The sequence below is a fragment of the Pinus tabuliformis genome, chromosome J, assembly GCF_031772625.1.
Source record: "Pinus tabuliformis cultivar Carrire ecotype Pingquan chromosome J, CPIR1, whole genome shotgun sequence".
NCBI lineage: Eukaryota > Viridiplantae > Streptophyta > Pinopsida > Pinales > Pinaceae > Pinus > Pinus tabuliformis.
In genome coordinates, this window is record NC_142295.1 from 733,121,207 (window position 1) to 733,145,535 (window position 24,329).

At 43.1% G+C, this 24,329-nt stretch overlaps 1 protein-coding gene across 5 annotated transcripts in view; it reads right to left on the reverse strand.

Moving 5' to 3' along the window:
* SGR2 (shoot gravitropism 2 (SGR2)) overlaps window positions 1–24,329 on the reverse strand; it is a 444,740-nt gene that overhangs the window by 201,707 nt on the left and 218,704 nt on the right. For all 5 annotated transcript variants that reach the window (XM_089378380.1, XM_089378378.1, XM_089378379.1 and 2 more), the window contains exons 7-8: window positions 20,689–20,739; window positions 20,352–20,522 (exon numbers count right to left, since the gene is read on the reverse strand). In XM_089378380.1, the coding sequence (XP_089234506.1) occupies window positions 20,352–20,522; window positions 20,689–20,739 (222 nt within the window). The remainder of the gene's footprint in view (window positions 1–20,351; window positions 20,523–20,688; window positions 20,740–24,329) is intronic.

The window sequence follows — 24,329 nt, forward strand, 5'->3', positions numbered from 1 at the left end:
CCATGAGAGATTGTGCCCTGAAGATATCTCAGAAGATTCTTGGCACCAATCTAGTGAGGCTCAACCAAATATGAGCTCAGTATGCTAACTGCGAATCATATATACAAACGAAAGTTCACCAAGAACATCAATGCAGATGACTTTATGAAACTCAGAGGCACTTCCCAAATTTGGTCCGCCATCACCACCATATAACTTCTGAAAGTTAAGATCCTCGAGGTAGTCACGGGCTTGCAGTTTACCATTCCATATATGGAATCCAACTCCCTCTTACTTCTATAAGTTAGAGGGTCTGCACCTGTCAGAAATAGGTCGTTTCTCAGAAGTTGTTGGTATGAGAGTTCTATCATCCACAACCTTCAAATAATGGTTTGGATCGACTTCACTTTTAGTGAATCTCAGCTTCATCAGACAGCTATCAATCCTCTCACATTAGGCCCGGGGTGTTTTACTTCAAGCCATAGAGGTCTTTCTTCCACATGTATACATGAGATTCCCAATCATGAATCTCAAACCCCTCGGGTTGTTCCAAACCTGTGGACCTGCTACATGAGGTGAACGGTCCCCTTCTAAGATTTGCCTTTGGTACATCTCAGACATGTACCTTCATGCTTTTCTCGAATTCAGGTATCCGAGTCACCATTTGACTCACATCTGTTAGGGCCTCATAAAGTAGATCTCAGGTTTTATAGATGAGATATGTCATGATCCCCAATGGACCATCCTACAACTTGACACAAATTGCCAATCCTGAACCCATGAGTAAAAGCATCTTTGAAAAATTCATTTTCCAACGCATACCTTTCCATCGATGAATGCCACCCTATAACCTTTGACTTCCATTGTCGAAATGGACATCAAGTTCTTCTTGTGATCAGGTACATAAAAGAGATTATGTAAATGAATCAAGTTACCCTCATTCAATTGCGGGGTAACATACCCTACACCCTTTCCGTGATAGGTGGCATCGGCTCCAAGTATAATCCCACGATTGTTTCCATCTCTACCAAATTAGAGAGAGCACCCTTCTATTTGATGAAGTGCCTTGAAGCACTATAATCGATAAGCCAGATTCCCAAAGAATCTGAAGGAAAGGGCCAATACAAGATAGCGCCTCTTTATCTTATCAGAAACAACATTTGATGCTTCATACCTGGGGTTCCTTGCTTCCTCTGAAGAGTCAGTCATTTCCTTCAAGACCTGCATTACCTGTCATTCCTCTGACCATTGAAGATGTCCTTGGAATGATTGTTATCATCATTAAGTGATGTGTCCCAGCCATTCGGAAACTCCTTCGCATAGTGGCCGAACTTATTACAAGCAAGGCATCTGCCTTTCCTTCCACCCTTAGATCCGGACTTAACAATGAAGTGATCTTTAGGTAGGCCATCAGAAGCTTCTGCTATGCTATTCTGATAATATTCTCTGCTTCAATTTCACCCTTGGTGAATTTCAAGAGGGCTAAGGAATCCACTGATCCTTTTGTCCATTTCCAACTGTCTTTGGTGATTGCTCTTTCACTCTTGCTTGGGCTTTGTCTTCACCTCAGCTCTAACACCATGTTAATTTTAGGTATGTTCTATGCTTAGAGCAATTTATTTCAATTTTCACATATCTTTCCAGATTAGCAATCACATCAACATTAGAGTAAACTGCAGATAGAACATAAACATAAATCGCAGAAGACAAGCCAAGACAAGAGGACACAAGATGTGGCGCTAGCCAAGGACAAACCCCAATGTGGGGAAACCCTTGATCAGTTCTTCTTATATGTTCTTCAATAGTTCAGCAAAGAGAGAGAGAGAGAGAGAGAGAGATAGTACATTTACAACAAAAGACAACACTTTGACTTATCTAGATAAGAGCATAGATCATCTCTAAGAAGATGATGCATAAGATTAGTTGAAGACAAGCTGCTTCAATTGATTCTCCATCGTGCTGCATTTTGTCATCATGTTGCACCCATTTACTGAGCTGCTCTTGTCACAGAAATGCAACTAGTCATGGTTGTACCCATACATGCTGTTGTACACACTGCCTCCACTATGCAACAATTGTACCTATACATGTTGTTGTACTCACTGCCTCCACTATGCAACAATTATACCTATACATGTTGTTGTACATACTATCATCACTATGTTGCAATCATTACATGTTGATATGCATATTGTCCACTAACTGTCATGCTGCATATAATTGTTGCATCTAGATGTGTAGCTCCTCAGTCTTCAATATTCAACTAGTTCTCCAAGATGATTACAACACCACTCTGCTCCTTGCTTAGCTGACTGATACTCAATGCAAGACTTCTAACCTTTAACAATGGCACTGTCCATCTCTTATTACAGCAGCATTATACAGCCCTTAGAACAGGTCTGAGGCAGCCTTTCTGGAGGACTGTTCCATCCTTTATGAGCTCTCAAACAGCTCCCTCTAGCCTCAGCCTTCTAGCAAGATACATAGGCTCCTCTTTAGCCCTTCAGTCTTCCTTTATCACACAAACACCTACAGCAAACACACTGTCCATTCCTGTACCTTTCAGACACCACCTTGCTGCGTTCTCATGCTACCTGTGTCGCGTCTTAGGGTCTTCACATGGCTGATTATTAGGATTCCATTGATAGCGGTTTTAGGCTTATTTGATTGTGAATATAGAGCTTCTTAGGACAGTGGATTTAGGGCCTCTTGGGACAGCGAATTAGGGCTACCAGTTTGTTGTGTATTTAAGCGTTCTTGACAGCAAGTAGGACCACCCTTGACAACGTTCTAGTTGCCTTTATGACTACGGATTCGGGAATCCCTTTAGCTGTGTTTAGGAGCTCTCTTTACAGCGGATTAGGGCCTAAGATTAAGGCACCTTTGACCTGCGACTAGGGCACTTTTAGGACAGCACATTAGGGCTTCACCTTCAATTGTGCATAGGCCTCCTTTACTGTGGCTAGATCTCCCTGTTTGGACAGTGGCTAGGCTTCCTCCTTGAGCTGCGAATATGTCTCCCTCTTGACAACGTATAGGCCCTAGGGGTTTCTTTGAGCTGCGTATAGGTCTCCTCTAACTTGCGAATGGATCTCTTTTTAAGACTGCGCCTAGGGCTCTTTAGTTGACTGCATCTAGGGCTCTTTAGTTGACTGCGTCTACGGGCTCTCTAAGAAGACCCTTTCCAATACGTCCTCTTTGAGAGAGGACAACCCAAACAAGTGGAGAGGAGAGATAAAGAGAGATGAGAGTGTATTCTCAAATGATTCAAGGCACCTTTATTTATACTCAAACGTTGAGCACAAGTGGGGTATATTTGTTTGTTGGCCGACCTTGAGGAATTGCCCAGAACACAAATAAATTCGTATCTCCATGAATACTTATCGGAATCGGATAATCTTTAGATCAATCCTACACCTCTCGATGAGAGGGATCCAAGAAAAATATCAGCTGCCATTAATAAGATGACCCACATGGAGTTTGGCCCTAGTTGCCAATTTTAACACTCCCTCTCAACTACGGAGAACTCCATCCGTTGATCCATATGTCCGACTATACTCTCTGCCATCAGTGCCCTGCACTGCTCTGCGTTGCACTACTCTGCTCTACTGAGCTCTGCTCTGCTGAACCATGAAGACGAAGAATTGATTGAGAATGTCTCATACCATTCTCTACTGACCCGAAGTCAGTTTCATTGATCCCAAATCAATATCACACGAGAGTGTCTCAAACCACTCATACTGATCCCAGATCGGTTTCATTGATCCCAGATCAATGGAGGTCATCCTAGCATAGGGAGTATGGTAGATACAACAATGCGTCCATCGATGGTACTACTATGGTCCCTAACACCATTTCCCTGCTCATTGATCAGATGAGAGGTACTTCCCATGAGTCCCAGACTGCATGGGTGGGATGCCTCGACAGGAGAACTAATCATCCTGCCCACAGGAGAACGAATCATCATGTCCCCGAGTCGATATGGGAGAACTAATCATCCCGGCCCACAGGAGAACTAATCATCATGTTCCATAGTTGCCACCCGAGAACTAATCATCCCGACCCACAGGAGAACTAATCATCTTGTTCCATATTTTCCATGGGAGAACCAATCATCCTGACCCACAGAAGAACTAATCATCCTGTTCCATAGTCACCATGAGGTATCACAGGGAAAGGTTGAACCTTTCACCCTCTACATAGCGCACCACTAGGGGAGGGTGAGTTGCCCTGTGGTCATATGTCGCTCAAGTAAGTACCCCAAGCCCCCCAGAGCTCCCAGAGCTCAATGTATGCAACATGCAGGACCCTTATATGAAGGTCTCTCAACGACTCGAAGTCGTTCAGGAAAATCACAAATTTGACCTTTCCCCGAGGCTTTCACAAAGTGTCTGCAACCTGTACATCAGTCTCAATGCGATGGAGCCTCCTCAATCATTGACTTACCATATCCCAAGTAAGGTAGTATCTGATGTCTATCTGCTAGAGCAATCATTGAACATGGGATTCCTCAATAATCGAATTCCTCCCTGGTTGTCACAAAGAATCACAGTGGTATTCATCATGTGTACAAACAGCTCACTGAAGAACTTCCACAACCAGGCAGCTTCATACGAGATCATACTCATAGCTATGTATTCGGTCTCGGCGGTGCTTATAGCAACCGACTTCTGCTTCCTGCTCATCTCGAAGCAGAACCTAAAGAAAACCAGCACTAAGAAGTGCTCTAGTGATCCTCCACACTGCCTGCCCAGTCAGCATTCGAATAATCACGCAGCTTCATTTTTCCGGCAGTGTATCTCAATCCATGAAAGATTGTGCCTTGAAGATATCTCAGAAGATTCTTGGCACCAATCTAGTAAGGCTCAACCAATTATGACCTCACTATGCTAATTGCAAATCATATATACAGACGAAAGTTCACCAAGAACATCAATGCAGATGAGTTTATGAAACTCAAAGGCATTTCCCAAATTTGGTCCGGCATCACCACCATATAACTTCTGAAAGTTAAGATCCTCGAGGTAGTCACGGACTTGCAATTTACCATTCCATATCTAGAATCCAACTCCCTCTTACTTCTGTAAGCTAGAGGGTCTGCGCCTATCAGAAATAGGTCGTTTCTCAGAAGTTGTTGGGATGAGAGTTCTGTCGTCCGCAACATTCAAATAATGATTTCGATCGACTTCACTTTTAGTGAATCTCAGCTTCATCAGACAGCTATCAATCCTCTCTCTTTCTTCCACCTATATACATGAGATTCCCAATCATGAATCTCAAACCCCTCGAGTTGTTCCAAACCTGTGGACCTGCTACATGAGGGAAATGGTCCCCTTGTAAGATTTTCCTTCGGTACATCTCAGACATGTACCTTCATGCTTTTCTTGAATTCAGGTATCCGAGTCACCATATTTTCCATGGGAGAACTAATCATCCTGACCCACAGAAGAACTAATCATCATGTTCCATAGTCACCACGAGGTATCACAGGGAAAGGTTGAACCTTTCACCCTCTACATAGCGCACCACCAGGGGAGGGTGAGTCGCCCTGTGGTCATATGTCGCTCAAGTAAGTACCCCAAGCCCCCTAGAGCTCCCAGAGCTCAATGTATGCAACATGCAGGACCCTTATATGAAGGTCTCTCAACGACTCGAAGTCGTTCAGGAAAATCACAAATTTGACCTTTCCCCGAGGCTTTCACAAAGTGTCTGCAACCTGTACATCAGTCTCAATGCGATGGAGCCTCCTCGATCATTAACTTACCATATCCCAAGTAAGGTAGTATCTGATGTCTATCTGCTAGAGCAATCATTGAACATGGGATTCCTCAATAATCGAATTCCCCCCTGGTTGTCACAAAGAATCACAGTGGTATTCATCATGTGTACAAACAGCTCACTGAAGAACTTCCACAACCAGGCAGCTTCATACGAGATCATACTCATAGCTATGTATTCGGTCTCGGCGGTGCTTATAGCAACCGACTTCTGCTTCCTGCTCATCTCGAAGCAGAACCTAAAGAAAACCAGCACTAAGAAGTGCTCTAGTGATCCTCCACACTGCCTGCCCAGTCAACATTCGAATAATCACGCAGCTTCATTTTTTCGGCAATGTATCTCAATCCATGAGAGATTGTGCCTTGAAGATATCTCAGAAGATTCTTGGCACCAATCTAGTGAGGCTCAACCAATTATGAGCTCACAATGCTAATTGCAAATCATTTATACGGACGGAAGTTCACCAAGAACATCAATGCAGATGAGTTTATGAAACTCAAAGGCATTTCCCAAATTTGGTCCGGCATCACCACCATATAACTTCTGAAAGTTAAGATCCTCGAGGTAGTCACGGACTTGCAATTTACCATTCCATATCTAGAATCCAACTCCCTCTTACTTCTGCAAGTTAGAGGTTCTGCGCCTGTCAGAAATAGGTTGTTTCTCAGAAGTTGTTGGTATGAGAGTTCTGTCATCCGCAACATTCAAATAATGGTTTGGATCGACTTCACTTTTAGTGAATCTCAGCTTTATCAGACAGCTATCAATCCTCTCTCTTTCTTCCACCTATATACATGAGATTCCCAATCATGAATCTCAAACCCCTCGGGTTGTTCCAAACCTGTGGACCTGCTACATGAGGGAAATGGTCCCTTTGTAAGATTTTCCTTCGGTACATCTAGACATGTACCTTCATGCTTTTCTTGAATTCAGGTATCCGAGTCACCATCTGACTCACATCTATTAGGGCCTCGTAAAGTAGATCTCAGGTGTTATAGATGAGATATGTCATGATCTCCAATGGACCATCCTATAACTTGACACAAATTGCCAACCCTGAACCCATGAGTAAAAGCATCTTTGAAAAATTCATTTTCAAACGCGTACCTTTCCATCAATGAATGCCACCCTGTAACCTTTGACTTCCATTGCCGAAATGGACATCAAGTTCTTCTTGTGATCAGGTACATAAAAGAGATTTTGTAAATGAATCGAGTTACCCTCATTCAATTGTGGGGTAACATACCCTACACCCTTTCCGTGATGGGTGGCATCAGCTCCAAGTATAATCCCACGATTGTTTCCATCTCTACCAAATTAGAGAGAGCACCCTTCTATTTGATGAAGTGCCTTGAAGCACTATAATCGATAAGCCAGATTCCCAAAGAATCTAAAGGAGAGAGCCAATACAAGATAGCGCTTCTTTAACTGATCAAAAACAACATTTGATTCTTCATACCTGGGGTTCCTTGCTTCCTCTGAAGAGTCAACCATTTTCTTGATGACCTGCATTAACTGTCATTCCTCTGACCATTGAAGATGTCCTTGGAATGATTGTTATCATCATCAAGTGATGTGTCCCCACTGCTCGGACACTCCTTCGCATAATGGTCGAACTTATTGCAACCAAGGCATCTGACTTTCCTTCCACCCTTAGATCCGGACTTAACAATGAAGTGATCTTTAGGTAGGCCATCAGAAGCTTCTGCTGCGCTATTCTGATAATATTCTCTGCTTCGATTTCACCCTTGGTGAATTTGAAGAGGGATAAGGAATCCCTAATCCTTTTTTCCTTTTCCAACTGTCTTCGGTTTCTTAGGCTTTGTCTTCACCTCAGCTCTGACACCATGTTAATTTTAGGTATGTTCTATGCTTAGAGCAATTTATTTCAATTTTCACATGTCTTTAGAGATTAGCAATCACATCAACATTAGAGTAAACAGCAGATAGAACATAAACATAAATCGCAAAAGACAAGCCAAGACAAGAGGACACAAGATGTGGTGCTAGCCAAGGACAAATCCCAATTTGGGGAACCCTTGATCAATTTTTCTTATATGTTCTTCAATAGTTCAGCAGAGAGAAACAGAGATAGTACATTTACAACAAAAGTCAACTCTTTGACTTATCTAGATAAGAGCATAGATCATCTCTAAGAAGATGATACATGAGTTCAGTTTAAGACAAGCTGCTTCAACTGATTCTCCATCGTGCTGCATCTCGTCATCATGTTGCACCCATTCACTGAGTTGCTCTTGTCACGGAAATGCAACCAGTCATGGTTGTACCCATACATGCTGTGTACACACTGCCTCCACTATGCAACAGTTGTACCTATACATGGTGTTGTACTCACTGCCTCCACTATGCAACAGTTTACCTATACATGTTGATGTACATACTGTCATCACTATGCTGCAATCATTACATGTTGTGCATATTGTCCACTAACTGTCATGCTGCATATAACTGCTGCATCTAGATGTGTAGCTCCTCAGTCTCCATTCTTCAACTCGTTCTCCAAGATGATTACACCACCACTCTGCTCCTTGCTTAGCTGACTGATCCTCAATGCAATACTTCTAACCTTTGACAATGGCACTGTCCATCTCTTATTACAGCAACGTTATATAGCCCATAGAACAGGTCTGAGGTAGCCTTTCTGGAGGACGGTTCCATCCTTTATGAGCTCTCAAACAGCTCCCTCTATCCTCAGCCTTCTAGCAAGATACACAGCCTCCTGTTCAACCCTTCAGTCTTCCTTTATCACACAGACACCTACAGCAAACACAGTGTCCATTCCTGTACCTTTAAGACACTTTCTTGTTGCATTCTAAGGCTACCTGTGCTGCGTCTTAGGGTCTTTACATGGCTGAGTATTAGGGCTCCATTGATAGTGGCATTAGGCTTCTTTGATTGCGAATATAAAGCTTCTTAGGACAGCGGATTTGGGGCCTCTTGGGACAGCGAATTAGGGCTACCTGTTTGCTGCGTATTGCAGCTTTCTTGACAACAAGTAGGACCACCCTTGACAACGTTCTAGTTTCCTTTATGACTGCGGATTAGGGACTCCCTTTAGCTGTGTTTAGGAGCTCTCTTTACAGCAAATTAGGGCCTAATATTAAGGCACCTTTGACCTTCGGCTAGGGCACTTTTAGGACAGCACATTAGGGCTTCTCCTTCAGTTGTGCATAGGCCTCCTTTACTGTGGCTAGATCTCCCTAGTTGGACAGTGGCTAGGCTTCCTCCTTGAGCTGCGAATATGTCTCCCTCTTGACAACAAATAGGGGTTTCTTTGAGCTGCATATAGGTCTCCTCTAACCTGCGAATGGATCTCCTCTTAGGATTGCGGCTAGGGCTCTTTAGTTGATTGCGTCTAGGGCTCTCTCGGAAGACCCTTTCCACTACGTCCTCTTTGAGAGAGGACAACCCAAACAAGTGGAGAGGAGAGATCAAGAGAGATGAGAGTGTATTCTCAAATTATTCAAGGCACCTTCATTTATACTCAAACGTTGAGCACAAGTGGGGTATATTTGGTTGCTGGCCGACCTTGACGAATTGCCCAGAACACAAATAAATTTGTATCTCCAAGAATACTTATCGGAATCGGGTGATCTTTAGATCAATCCTAAACCTCTTGATGAGAGGGATCCAAGAAAAATATCAACTGCAATTAATAAGATGACCCACATGTAGTTTGGCCCTAGTTGCCAATTTTAGCACATTGCCACATGCATGATAAGGGAAAATCAAAGCACAAAAACTCCTTATCGACATCTATATCACAAGAGAAAACATCTCAATCACTTTGTGTATTTATATCACTCAGAACATAAACAAAAGACTTAGGATTCGAGGAATACTAATGTCGCACAACCCATTCTTATGATAACAATTTATCCCAACTATCAAATAATTGCAAAGTTCCACAGAAGATTGATTTAGGATGGTCAGATCCCTTCTCAATTCAACAATTTTGTTTATCACTTAGAGGATCCTATCATCTTGTATCATCGAAGATGACAACTCGAAGAATTCTGAAAAATGCAAATAGATTACAAGACAAAGAAACGGATGGCATGCCTTATCGGCAATAAGCTTTGAGGACAAAGCTTTTCTGAAAAGGAAGGCAATGTTATGAATATAATATATAAAAATAATATAGATAACATAAATAATGATCAATATACTAAAGAGGCATGTCTCTCAGAACATGGTCATTCATGAAAGGGCGCCTGCCTAGATATATAAGCGTGCCCTCATTTGTAAACATAGGAATATCTCATATCAATTATTTTATATACTATTCAATATATATTTCTATTCTCAATGGATGTCTTTATATCTCAACATCACTTGAGATATAAAGACATCACATGAGATCAATGATTTAGATTCATCTAATTGACTAATAAAAATAACCTTTGCATTTAATTAGATTGATTCACTTTATCTTATAAAAGTCACTTACTTTAATAATTGAAGTAATTGCTAAGGTTAAGCCTCAATTTGGTGAATTTTGCGCATCTAGACACAATGTTGAAAATATCAGTATCAGCGAAATATCGGCGAGGGTCCAGAAAAAATCTTATCGGTAGTATCGGCGAAAATATCGGCAAGCATAAAAAATAATTTTTTCAAATTTTTAAACATAGCCGATATTTTTCCGATATTTTCCAAATATCGCGATATTTTTCCGATATTTAACCGATATTTTGAAACTATCGCGATATTTTCTCGGCTATATATCGTTTTGCCGAAAATATCGCGATATTTTCGAATATCGCCGATATTATCAACAGTGTCTAGACACTTAGACTTGTGCATTGTGCAAAAGTACCTGATTGAGCTACAAACATCCACAATTTCCACACTTTTGGGTTGCTTCAAATACACTCCAAATCTAGTATTTTTGTGTTTTCTGATTATGTAGATCTAAAAGTGTATGACAGCAGCAAGCTCGTCCAAATCAGGTTATAAATCAAGTGGAAATCAAGAACAATTCACCCCGCTTGGTATTTGTAGCTTTTCCTTACTTTGAAACATCAAACATAACCATTTATTGAGTATTTTGAGCGAGTTTTCTATGCTAGTTTATATTTTTGGAGTTGCATATTATATATCAGACTTATCATTTTGATTCAGTTAACTCCTATCCTTCATCATACATATCGTTTCTAGGCACTGGTCTCTTGAGATTGTTGGTGAATTAGGTGTAGATTGAGATACACCCCATGGCATTTGTAGGGGTCGCCCTAAAGTGAAAAGACATTGCACGGAGGTGACAGTCGGTGCATCTCATAAATGCTTACTATTAAAAACCTTGACCAATCCTTGTTGAAGCTGCTAATATGGGCGGTAACAGGTATCTCAACATATGTGCGAAGTGGGTAAGCACTCCATCACAAAAAGCTCTATCCATGTTGCAATAATTCACATCTAATGTGAAACCAAGCCAATACACCAAAGCACTCAAGCAAAATGGTCAAAGTGGGGTCACCTTGTCCCTGTGTAATCAAATCAACGTGAACATCTGTGTACCAATGGTAGCAGTCCTCCTGGACTAAGCTATATATAATAATAATACTGCAATAATCAATAAATACACCATCATGAACTAGGGCAGTCCCTCTAACAGAGTTTAACCTCATAAAAATACATCAAATGTAATATCTCGTCTCCTGGATATCCCTCAAACCCAAGCAAACTCCAACCAAATACGTCCAAATGATATAGTGACCAAGAAACTCAAAGTGATAAAAATAACAATGGTACAACATATAATAATGTGAACATGAAATATAAGCAGATACTCAAGAAATGCAGAGAGAAATGCTAAGCCATTTTATTATACTGAGTAATGAAATGAGTACAGGAGGTGATCAGAAAGATGGCACCTCGACTTGCACAAGGCAAGTGAAGAAATACACTCAGAATAGCAAAGGAATGGCCTATCTCTGAACTGCGTCCAAGCTACTGGAGAACTGTCGTGCAGCTACTACTACTGGAAATCAAATGAGGATTTGGGGTTGTTCCCCTCCTCAGAAAACGCTAAAACTCTGGAATCAGACTCTACTCAAGAAACCCAGAAAAACCCAGAAAGCTTTTCTGAAATAGCCGACCTCCGAAAATCACCCCCTTGGGGATCTACGTTGTCCCTCAAGGCTCTGCGCTGCCACTGAATAGAATCCACCAAAACTCAACCCGAAACTCTGCATAAATCCTCCAATATGAAAGAGCTGATCCCTTGCTCAATCTCTCAACTCAAACCCTCAATCCAGAACTCCCGCCAAAAGCACTGCGTCCCTCTCTCAAGACTGCGCAGTTATCCAAAATGCTCGGTTCCTCCTCACTCCAAAGATCAATCCTCCTGCAAAATACTGTTGAAAACTACCTTGCCCGAGCAGGCACTCGAAGTCCCCCTGGGCTAAGGGTGAGATCTCCGAACGAAGACACTCTATGCACTAAACAGTGCTGCAGACCAGCTAAATAGCCAGCGTGCTCTAAGTCAAAGTGACTAGCTCAAATTCACATAATCAAATGACAAAATGAGGAGGCTCCCCTCTCCTTTATAGCGTTGGCCTCTCTCAATCCCAAGGCCCACCTCCTCCAACGCAGTCCCTTTCTTGCCATACGTTCCTTTCCATCTGCACAGTCCTTCCAAGTGTCTACGTGGGTCCCATCTCTGCGTGGTCCTTTGGCCCCCTTGGCTCCCCTTCAAGTCACAACGTTGTGCTACTAGGAAGTCACTTTATTCTAAAAGTGAGTTATGTCCCCCTTTTCCTCACCTTTTTATTTATGAATAACTATAGAAGGCAAAATTGAGTGAAATCGAATATTCCAATGAGCCATGGCTAATTAGGAATATTACAGTCTCCCCCGGCAAAATGTTGCTTGTCCTCAAGCAACTGATGTGATGGATGCTGCAAAATTTTCTCACTCTCCCAAGTGGCATCCTCATTTGGTAAATTCTTCCACCTCACCAAGAATTCTCGAACCATCCTGCTCCGTAGCTGCCTCTCCCTGATATCAATAATAGCCTCTAGCTGCAACACCAAATGCCCCTCATCATCCGTGGGCGGTAGCTCATCTGTCACTGTCACATGTTGTCCCAATGCCTTCTCCAGGCATGATACATGAAAGATGTTATGAATCTTGCAGCCTTGGGGCAACTTCAACTCATACGCAACCTGTCCAATCCTGCGTATCACACTGTATGGCCCATAAAAGCGGGGCTTGAGCTTTTCAGCCCCCTTCTGCTTCAGTGACGACTGTCGGTATGGCTGTAATCGTAGGTAGACCAAGTCCCCTACCTCAAACTGTCTATCCACCCAACCCCTGTCAGCATACAACTTCTGTTGGTTCTGCATTGCAGCCATATTATCCTTGAGAGCTCGGAGAATATCCTGACTCTCTTGGATCCAAATCTTGGCTCTCGGAGCCTTGCTAGCACCAAACATCACGTCAGCAAAAGATAAAGGATGATATCCATACAAAGCATAGAATGGTGACATACCGATGGATATGTGATGTGTAGTGTTGTAGCAGTACTCCCCCAGATGCAGCCACTTCAGCGAGGCTCGCTGCTGCCCACTAACATAGTTACGCAAGTAGCCCTCCAGCCACTTGTTAACTATTTTTGTCTGCCCATCTGTCTATGGGTGATAACTGGTACTCGGTGTCAGCTCCGTTCCCACCAACCAGAAAAGCTCCTCCTAAAGTCCGCCCATGAAACGGTTGTCTCTGTCACTGGTGATGGTCTTGGGAAGACCATGTAACCTAAAGATCTCTCTGAAAAACAGCTCGGCCACATGTGCTGTTGTGTAGTGTGCGGATATGGCGAAAAAGTGTGAGTACTTCGTCAGTCAATCAACGACGACAAAGATGCAATCCTTGCCCTATACCATGGGCAACCCTGTGATGAAGTCCATCGAAATACACTCCCATTTCCCCTCCGGAATGGGAAGAGGCTGCAATAATCCTGCAGGATGGCTCATCTCCCCCTTGTTCCTCTAGCAAACTTCGCACTCTTGGATATGCTGGAGTACATCCTCCTTGAGGCCCTTCCATGAGAACCTCTCTCTAATGGCCCTGTAGGTTTTGGTAAACCCCTGATGGCCGGCCAAAGGTGAATCATGTGATGCTTGGAGTATCTTCTTCTTGAGCTGAGATCCCTCAGTCAAGAAGATCTGATCCCTATAGTAAATGATCTCATTGATCACCCTGTACCTGTCATCCGCCACCTGCCCATCCAGAAGCTCACATGCAAATCTGTCCTTGGAGTACTCTACCAAGAGTCGAGCCCTCCAGTCTGTGTCCAAGCTCATAAGAGACAATGTGGTTGGTCTACGTGAAAGGGCATCTGCTACCACGTTGTTCTTATCCTTGACATACTCAACGTCAAAGTCAAATGCTTGGATCTTATTGATCCACTTTTGTTGCCTCTCCTATAGTTGCTTCTACTCCAAAAAGAACCTGAGGTTGTTGTGATCAGTCCTAACCCTAAACCTGTTACCCACTAAATACTGTCGGAACTTGGCCAATGCATGCATGATGACCAGCATCTCCTTGTCGTATATAGAATACAGCCTCTCGTGCGGAAGGAGCTTCCGGCTCTCAAAGGCTATAGGGTGACCTCCCTGCATCAATGCTGAGCTAATCCCCTCTCCCAACGCATCACACTCCAAAACAAATGGCTGCGAAAAATCTGGCAATACAAGCACTAGGCAGCTGCTCATCACCTCCTTGAGCCTGTCAAAGGCTCGTTGCGCTGTATCCGACCAACTGAATGCCCCCTTCCTTGTCAAATTTGTCAGGGTTGCAGCAAGCTGTGAGAAACTCTTGACGAACTTCCGATAGTAAGTACAAATACCAATGAATCCCCGAAGTTCCATCACATTCCTTGGCTCTGGCCAATCTCTGATGGCCCTAATCTTCTCCTCGTGGACTCTCACTCCGTCCACCCCTATGATGTGTCCCAAGTACAACATCTTCGTCAATCCAAACTCAAACTTGGAGAGCTTGGCATAGAATTGTTGCTCCTCCAAGATGCGCAACACTGTCTCAATGTGCTGGAGATGCTCCTCCCAAGTCCTGTTGTAAATGAGTATATCATCAAAGAATACCAACACAAACTTCCTCAAGTGACTGCGGAAGATGTGATTCATGCAAGACTGGAATGTAGCTGGGGCGTTGGTTAGCCCGTAGGGCATCACCAAAAACTCAAAGTGCCCATAGTGACACCTGAAGGCAATATTGAGAATGTCATGTTCCCTCACGCTAATCTGATGGTACCCAAATCTCAAATCAATCTTTGAGAAGAATCAAGCTCCTCTCAACTCATCCATCAACTCATCGATCCTAGGTATGGGGTACCTGTTCTTCAAGGTCTTCTTGTTCAAGGCCCTGTAGTCAATGCACATCCTCAATGTGTTGTCCTTCTTCTTCACCAACACCACGGAAGAAGCAAAAGGACTCGTGCTCGGCCGAATGTGCCCAAGAGCCAGCAACTCCTGAATAGCCCGCTCAATCTCATCCCGATAGGCCTTGGGATGCCTATAGGGGGTAGTAATCACTGCCTGTATGCCCTACTCAAGCTCGATGGTGTGCTCAAACCCCGGGTCCGGTGGCTGTCCTGGCGGAATCTCCCCAAATACTATGGCATACCAGTCAAGGATGGACTGTATCTCTAGGTGCACTGTCTGCCCTGTAGTCCCTGCCTCTGATGCACACAACTCCACTGCCCACTCTACATCTCCCTTCTGGAAGACTACCTCCATCCGATGAGCCGAAACAGTTTAAGGCGGATATGTGTGTTGTCCTCGTATCTTCTCATGCTTCCCTGTCTTCTCATCATCCCACTCCATCTCTAGGGTCTTCCAATCTGTCGTGACCTTCCCTAGAGTGATAAGCCACTGAACACCCAATATCATGTTGGTGTCCGGAATATCGACCACGAAAAAGTGGTTAGTCAGTGTGTAGGTGCCCATCGTCACTGATAACTCTGGAACACAACGAGAACACACCATGGTCTGATCTCCTGGGACCAAAACTGAAAAGCCATGGAAGCTCTCTGTCTGTATACCTCTCTGCTCAACCATTTGTGCATCGATGAAGTTGTGGGTTGCCCCACTGTCAACCAAAACTGATACTCGCTGGCCACGTAATGTCCCCTGTACACGCAGCATCAAATACTTGGGAACTCCTTACAATGCTGCAAGGGCCCCTTCGGTAGGTGCAAAAGCTACAGCACCTGCTGTTGGTGGTGGAGGTGGAAAATGATCCTGTGCGGCATGACTACCTCCTGCCTCCACATCATCATTCTCATCCTCTTCCCCGCTGCTCTCAGAGAAGATCTCAATAAAATGTGCCTTGCCAGCAGCACATCTATGTCCCGGTGCCCACGGCTCCTGACAGGTAAAGCACAACCGCTTCTTCTTCAACTCCCTCCTGGCATCATCATCAATCTGTGCTCGTCTTGGATTCCCCTTTGGAGGCGGAATCCTCACATCCTTCCCCTTAGGCTGGAAAGCCTGTCTCTGGGGGTAAGGTGTCCGGGTCCTGGGTGAGGCATCCTGTAAGTCCCGGGTCCTGCTAACAGCATCCTGGAGTGTGGCTGGTCTAGTGAACCTGACTATACCCCGAAGTGGCTCTGTTAACCCCTCAACGTACATGTAGATCCTCCGTCCGTGGATAGGTCGGGCACCATCACTGAAACCCTCAAGAAGTCTGCAATGTAGGTCTCTGGGTTCCCGGTCTGTTTGAGCCTCGTCAGCTCAACAGAATGCTATTCCGAATCCCTCTGGTCGAACCTCTCTACTAGTCTCCTGGTGAACTCCGCATATGTCATCACTATGGACTCTGGAGTGTCCGCGTGTAACCAACCCATGGAACCACCAGTCCTGGGCCTCACCATCCAAATGTAATGTCGCCACCTTGATGGCCTCCGTCTCCGACATCTGGTTAAGCTAGAAACAGATGTCCAGCTTCTCCAACCAAGACTTTGCCGAACTGTTTGATGAGCCATCAAACATAGGCAAGTGAAATCTACTAGCTGTGCGGTGGGTCTCTCCATCATGATAATGTCGGTATCCTCTGTGATGGTCACGAGGTCTACTATCCCGCTAGCGCTGAACAAAGTCTCGGAATGAGAGAGCATCCCTGAACTCCTGCCCATAAGCTTGGTACTCCGCAAAATAATCGCCCATATGACTGGGCTCTGCCTCCTGCTGTGCTCCGGCCCCTGTATCTGCTCCTAGGAAAGTGGGCATGGTAGAGCATATAGGGGCATGCGAGGCCACCTGCTGAGTAGTATCACACTAACTGGCACCCTGCTCTGGCAAATGGTGAGATGCACCCGATCCCTCTCCAACCTGGAAAACTCGTGGGCTCTCACGCTGTCTAGCGTCCACCGCCGTGAATCTCTGCCCCATCACCTCGATCTGCCTCGACAGATACTGCAATGATTTGAGGAGCATGTCCGCAAATTTCTTCCCGTCATCATTTGCCATCGGTTCCTCTTGCTCTGCGTCCACCACAGGCTCCTCCTGTTCTACGTTCACCACGAGCTCCTCCTGTTTTGTGTCCACCACCGAACACAATCTCCCTCTCCGTAAGTGTTTCCAACCTACGCCCAGTGTCTCTGTATCTCCTACCTCTATAACAGATGTAGGGTTTCCCCCGGTGTCATAGATTGCTAGCTCCACACGCTGAGCCATATCTATGCTCTGATACCACTATAATATCCCGTCTTCAAGATATCCCTCAAACCCAAGCAAACTCCAACCAAATACGTCCAAATGATATAGTGACCAGGAAACTCAAAGTGATAAAAATAACAGTGCTACAACATATAATAATGTGAACATGAAATATAAGCAGATACTCAAGAAATGCAGAGAGAAATGCTAAGCCATTTTATTATACTGAGTAATGGAACGAGTACAGGAGGTGATCAGAACGATGGCACCTCGACTTGCACAAGGCAAGTGAAGAAATACACTCAGAATAGCAAAGGAATGGCCTCTCTTTGAACTGCATCCAAGCTACTGGAGAACTACCATGCTTCTGCTACTACTGGAAATCAAATGAGGATTTGGGGTTGTTCCCCTCTTCAGAAAATGCTGAAACTCTGAAATCAGACTCTACTCAAGAAACCCAGAAAAACCCAAAAAGCTTTTCTGAAATAGCCGACCCCCGAAAATCACCCCCTTGTGGATCTACACTGTCCCTCAAGGCTCTGCGCTGCCACTGAATAGAATCCGCCAAAACTCAACCCGAAACTCTGTCAAAATCCTCCAATATGCAAGAGTTGATCCCTTGCTCGATCTCCCAACTCAAACCCTCTGCAAAACCCTCAATCCGGAACTCCCGCCAAAAGAACTATGTCCCTCTCTCAAGACTACGCAGTTATCCAAAATGCTCAGTTCCTCCTCACTCCAAAGATCAATCCTCCTGCAAAAGACTACTAAAAACTACCTTGCCCGAGCCCGCACTCGAAGTCCCCCAGGGCTAAGGGTGAGATCTCCAAACAGAGACATTCGATGCACTAAACAGTGTTGCAGACCAGCTAAACAGCGAGTGTGCTCTAAGTCGAAGTGACTAGCTCAAATGCACATAATCGAATCACAAAATGAGGAGGCTCCCCTCTCCTTTATAGTGTTGGCCTCTCTCAATACCAAGGCCCACCTCCTCCAACGCAGTCCCTTTCTTGCCACGTGTTCCTTTCCATCTGCGCAGTCCCTCCAAGTGTCTGCGTGGGTCCCATCTCTGCGTGGTCCTTTGGCCCCCTTGGCTCCCCTTCAAGTCACAACGTTGTGCTACAAGGAAGTGACTTTATTATAAAGGTGAGTTATGTCCCCCTTTTCCTCACCTTTTTATTTATGAATAACTATAGAAGGCAAAATTGAGCAAAATCGAATATTCCAATTAGCCATGGCTAATTAGGAATATTACATCAAATATATCCAAAATCAAATCTAAAACAACATAAGATGGGTCAATAAGCTAGGCACTCTACTATAAGTGATATAACCGTAAAAACATGTCATTATCAAGTGAGATAGAACCCCCAATGTGCTAGGAGAAATCGCTCCCTAAACAATCTATGCAACACATCGTATGCATCATGCCAAAGTTCAAACCACACTAACCACCTTGGAACCATCTAAAGAAGACTATTCCATACCAGATATATCATCATATCACAAAAAACACATCAATGTACCACCAGTGCTCTAGAAGTAATGCATCACTAGCCAATCAATGGTGCTCTTACTAGGCTCCAAGGTGTTGAATTTTGTAACTATGGTTGGTCCTCATAATGTATATTTCCATCAATATGTATTTATTGTAGGCATGTTCTTCATGCTCAAAAGAAATTATATTATTTGTATTTGTCAAATAAAATATGAAAGGCATGTTCTTCATGTCCTTTGCAAAAGAGGAATTTTAAATTTGTATTGTTGCCTCCTCTAAATGTTCAAGTTGGCTCAGCCCCTTATGACACCCATTCGACCTCATGATTGGCTATATAAAGGAGACATTCGTCCTCCCTCTTCAGTACTTCGCATCACATAACACAAGCAATATATCTCTGGAATTTTCGAAGGAATTCAAGGAGTCAAGAAGGCCAAAATCAGAAGCACAAGTTTTATTTCTGCCCTCACTCAAGCAAGAATAGGAGGCCGAGATCAGTGTGGTTTTCTGTGATATCCCTCTGAGGCAATGTCCAAAACTTTCTGTGGTTCATCTGTGATTGGGACAGGGCTTCTGAGCCTAAGGTAGAAACCGAACTTCGGCCCTTTGGAGCAGACCTATTTCAATATGCTTTTTGGACAGTTTTGTGAGGGCTGACTTGGTTTCTTGATGAGAGGTTGAGCTTGTCATCTATGCTGGTCAGTTATCTTTGATGTCTCTCTCGTTGAATTGATTCTATAAGGAAAGAATTGCTGGGTTTTTTTTCCCTATGTGGGTTTCCCCATGATAAACTCTTATGTTATTGTGTGGCTGTCTCTTTATGATCCTTATGATATTTTGTATTTACTGTTGAGTTCCTTTGTGTAATTACTTTATGATTAAAATGATTAAACTAAATCAAAAAGAAGTAATTATCAGTATACAGAATGCCCTAGTTTTTCAACACCAGGGCATATGTAAGTCACTCTGCACTATCCACTTTCCTTTAGACATCAGGCACCTAACTGTTTGAGGTGATTAGTCAATTGATCCATAAGGGTAATACCAGGGAAAGCATGTGCGTCCATATAATAGCTCTCATATCTAATCAATCAATGTCATCAAAAGCGTTTATCTTGTGCAATTGGGACGCAAAAAAAGTCACAGATGTAACCCCATACTATATGAAGCGTAACGCCAATGAACGCGATAAAAAATCACAGATGTAACCTCATACTATATGAAGGGTAACACCAATGAACAGTGATATTTCAAATATTTGGCATTAACTTCAGATTTTAGAGTACTTCAAGATTATTTCATACTTTGCTAACATATCATTTCAGTACTTCAAACTTGAAGATATGTCCCAGTACTTAAAAATAAGAATCAGTACAGAACTCAAGCATTACTCATACCTGACATGGAATGAAGAGAACTCGTTGTGTATTGCGCTGGTATGTTGTCAAGTGTTGCTCGGCAAGGCCTGCTACTATCTGTCGGAAAGTAGCAACGTCATCTACCAGATTTGCTTTCTCTAGCCTTTGACCAATACCATGAACCATGAATACTAAGTGTCGCACCGGCACCTATGAGAAAGATTTCCAGATTAATATGTAAAACACACAAACACACAGAAGAAAGAAAAAATTCAATTCAAACCAAAAAAAACCTATCAGAAAGCCAACAAAAATTGCACTACATTCTAGAAATCTGAAAAGCATTGCCATCAACGTTTTATTTTAAAATACCGACCTGTGAACAGTAGTCATCCATTTCTTCCTCCTTGCGTTGGCGTAATTCATCCTGAAATTAGAATATGCAATTAAGCTAGAAAACTATTATATTTATAAAGTCATCGCTAGTGCCTTAAAAGGTTAAAGTTCCCACAGCATCCATCTTTTAAACATCTTAAAAGGAAATCATAAGAAAACCCCTCATTATTCAACTAATCATTTCACAGAGAGAGCCAACCAATACTAAGAAAAGTTAACAGCCACCTACAAGGATGAAGTAACTCATTAAAAAAGGCACAACATCCATCCATTAAGCATTTCGTGTCAATAGCCACTTACAAGGACGAAGTAACTAGATATTGCCACAACAAAACATGGCGAAGGTTCATAATCTCTCATAAAATACAGTGTTCCACGGGGTCGCGTCCCCCCACCTGGGGGTCGAGTTTCCTAGCTCCCTCGTGCTCCAGGGACTTGGGGACAACTGGAGGTCATTTCCCCAAGCTCCCAAAAAGAAGGGTACGCGCAGAAACTTGTAAGGGAGCGTTTCGTCGATTTTCGGGGTCGAATCCTCCAAATGGGGTCATTTCTTAAGCGAAAGGAGTCCTATGGGGGCATGAAGGGTCATTTCCCTAGACAAAAAATGCAAATTTTTTTAATGAAACAAAAAAATCGTAATTTTTATGAACCAGGAAGGGTTTAAAATTTATTTTCAATGTTCATTTCACATTGTTTCATCTTTTCATAATATTGATCTGCTCAGTCGTCCTCGTCCTTTCACATTTGCTTTTCTGTTTCAAACTTCAGTTGTAGACTTCAGCTTATTTTGAATCTTGATATATGATATATTAGACTTGAGTCTTGACTCTATAAAAAATTGACTCTTGATGTATCAAACTTGACTCTTATTTCAATATTCAATATTCATAGTTGGAACTTCAATATGGTTTAAGCTTTAAAACTTTAAACATTTATTTTTCATTGTACATTGTTAGTAGTTACATTCTACAGTTCAAACTTACATGTATGATGTATGATTATGTCATATCATGCTTTTCGTTTTAAATTTGTTTAAGACTTCAGTTATATGATTCATCGGTTTATCATTTATCCTTCATGATGTGAGTGTTATATTTTATATAATGATAAAGGCAGTTACATTATAAATATTAAAATTTCAATGATATATCATATATTTTTATATTTATAAGATTTTAAGACCCCGACATCCCCCCAAGTTTCCGAAGAATTGGTGGGGAGCTTTTGCAAAGGCTGCTCCTGCGTATCCCTGCTACCTCGCCCCCACATCCCGGAAACTTGGTGGAACATTGATAAAATGTCACGATGATAAAACAAGCATTTGGAAAGCAAACTTATATGAAATGAAGAAAACGGTTTTTGTAATAATTTTTGGTAAATTTTCTCTTCAGATTTCTTCAGAAATTTCCATAGATAAATTCCACATAAAAATTCCATAGAATATAGAATAAATCAACCAGAGACAAAGACATGTAGCAATAAACTCATCCAATGATTTTAGTTGTAATAGGAAAGTACATGCTGACTGTTACCCACCAAAAGTAGGCGACTCCATAGGAGAAATTTTTCTCCCATCATCTCTCCACCACCTGCATCAATGATATGTTTCCTCACCAATTTGGCAAGAGCACATGTTGGAAGGTGGGCTTCCGATCAAAGGGTGCTTTATTCATTTTGCAATCAAGTGCTTATGCTTCTTTGTACTTTGGGCATTTGGCATGGATTATAAGGTAACCTAGAAGGAAGAGGGGTTTTGGCCGTGACTTTGCTCCCCCACCTTAAATGGGGGGTTAATCTTTCAGCCTAGTCAAGTGGGACCTCCCCTAATGACCCAATGGGTATAGGAGCGGCACTACTTGGGAAAATCCGATTGAGATAGTGTAGTCCCATCTCTCCCTATTACATACCATTGTCCATCTCACATTACAAGCCCTATATTCCACCTCCCTTCTTCAGGTTCAACTGACCATTAGTTCTTTGAGATTTGGCACCATACATCCTCTGTAATATCCCCAATTTTGATTTTTCATTTAATCGGATTAACAGAGTTTATTGGGGAAGTGCTAAGCCTAACACAATTTTGTAATATGGGCATTGGAGACATTTTGGGTGCATGGGACTTGGGAGAAATTGAAAATTTCAAACTTAGTGGAATGTGGGGACCACCCCTCATGGAATACACACCCTTTGGACGAAAAGTCAATTGTGTCGGAAGGGGGTCGAAATAGTTGGCTAAGGGACCAACAAGCAAAGGTGAGGCAACAATTATAAATAGGGGGTTGAAGGCAGCGTAGAGCACTTTTTGATAACTTGTCATTTACACATTGTTGCTCAAGTTGTTCAGCTGAGTCACAGGTGTTGTTAGCACCATAGCTTTCCAAGGGGAAATCTCACCCTCTTCTTTGGTGGACCACGAGTGCCACGCTAGGGAGGCAAATTCTACTCTTCTTTGGTCATTGGGAGGATACCACGCAGTAGCACGAATTTCTGGCACCAGTGGGATGCAGAAAAAGGAGCTATGTAGGGCTTGGAGAGGTATTGTGCCAAAGAGAAGAGGTTTGTTGTCGCTGGGTTGTCTCCTCACACCAAATACTTGTTGGGAGGAGGAAATTTCAAGGAGCAGAGGTGCTTTTCTCCGCAAAACAAATTGGTGGGGTTGGGCCTGCGTCTTTTTCCCTAGGACTACACAGAGGGTTGTGGAGTTGTTTGTGGGGACGTTCGGTGAGTGGAATTGAGGAGTTGGAATTGTTTGGGATTTGATTGGACGAGAATTGGAGGAGAGTGCCTAGCCTTTGAGAAGCATAAAATGCTCCAACTATCACAGACGATATTTTCCAACAGTAGAAGAGGGCCAAGCGTTTTGGGGTCAATTTTGGAGCGTCAAAACTAGGGCAAACCCTTTCTGGGTTTTTCTGGATTTGTTGAGGAGAGGCTAAGTTTAATTTAGCAGAATTTCCTAGTTAGATTTGAGGGGTCAAACAGGGGTCCCAACTCAGCCAGCAACTGGAGGAGCTAGGGGAAATTGGGCCAAAATTCTGAGGTCAACATTTGGCCAATTCCTTCGTGGGTTTTTGTGGGTTATTGGTGGAGAGCCCGAGGTTAATTTCCCGGAATTTTCTGAGCACCGGAGGAGGCCCTAGCAGCCATTTCTTGCAGCCAGCAGTGCAGATTTCAGAGGGACAGCGTAGAGCTTGGTTGGGGACAGCCACACTTGTGTCCGAGCAGTTGATTTCATCACCTGGGCATTGTTAGCTTGCCTTGAGCAAGCCCAAGTGCATGCATTCTGATCTTATCTTGTACCCAACATTTATCTTAATAAAATGGCTCAGCTCAGCGCAAATTTTGGCATTTTCTGGGTGTTTAATGTGGTGTAATTTTATGTGTGTGTTTTTGCTATGTTTGCTTTGTTTATCATTGTAAATTTCCATTAGGAATATTACATCCTCATACTTGAGTAGGGCCCTGTTACCACTCAAACTAGAAGGGAACCTTAAGGGAGATCTCTAAAAGGCAAATGCTAAGCCAAGGGCACCAAATGGAGACTTAGCCCACTGTCACCTCAGCTAAGGATCCCTTCATTTACGGACTTTCACTGATGGGAGGAGACACAGTATGTATGGA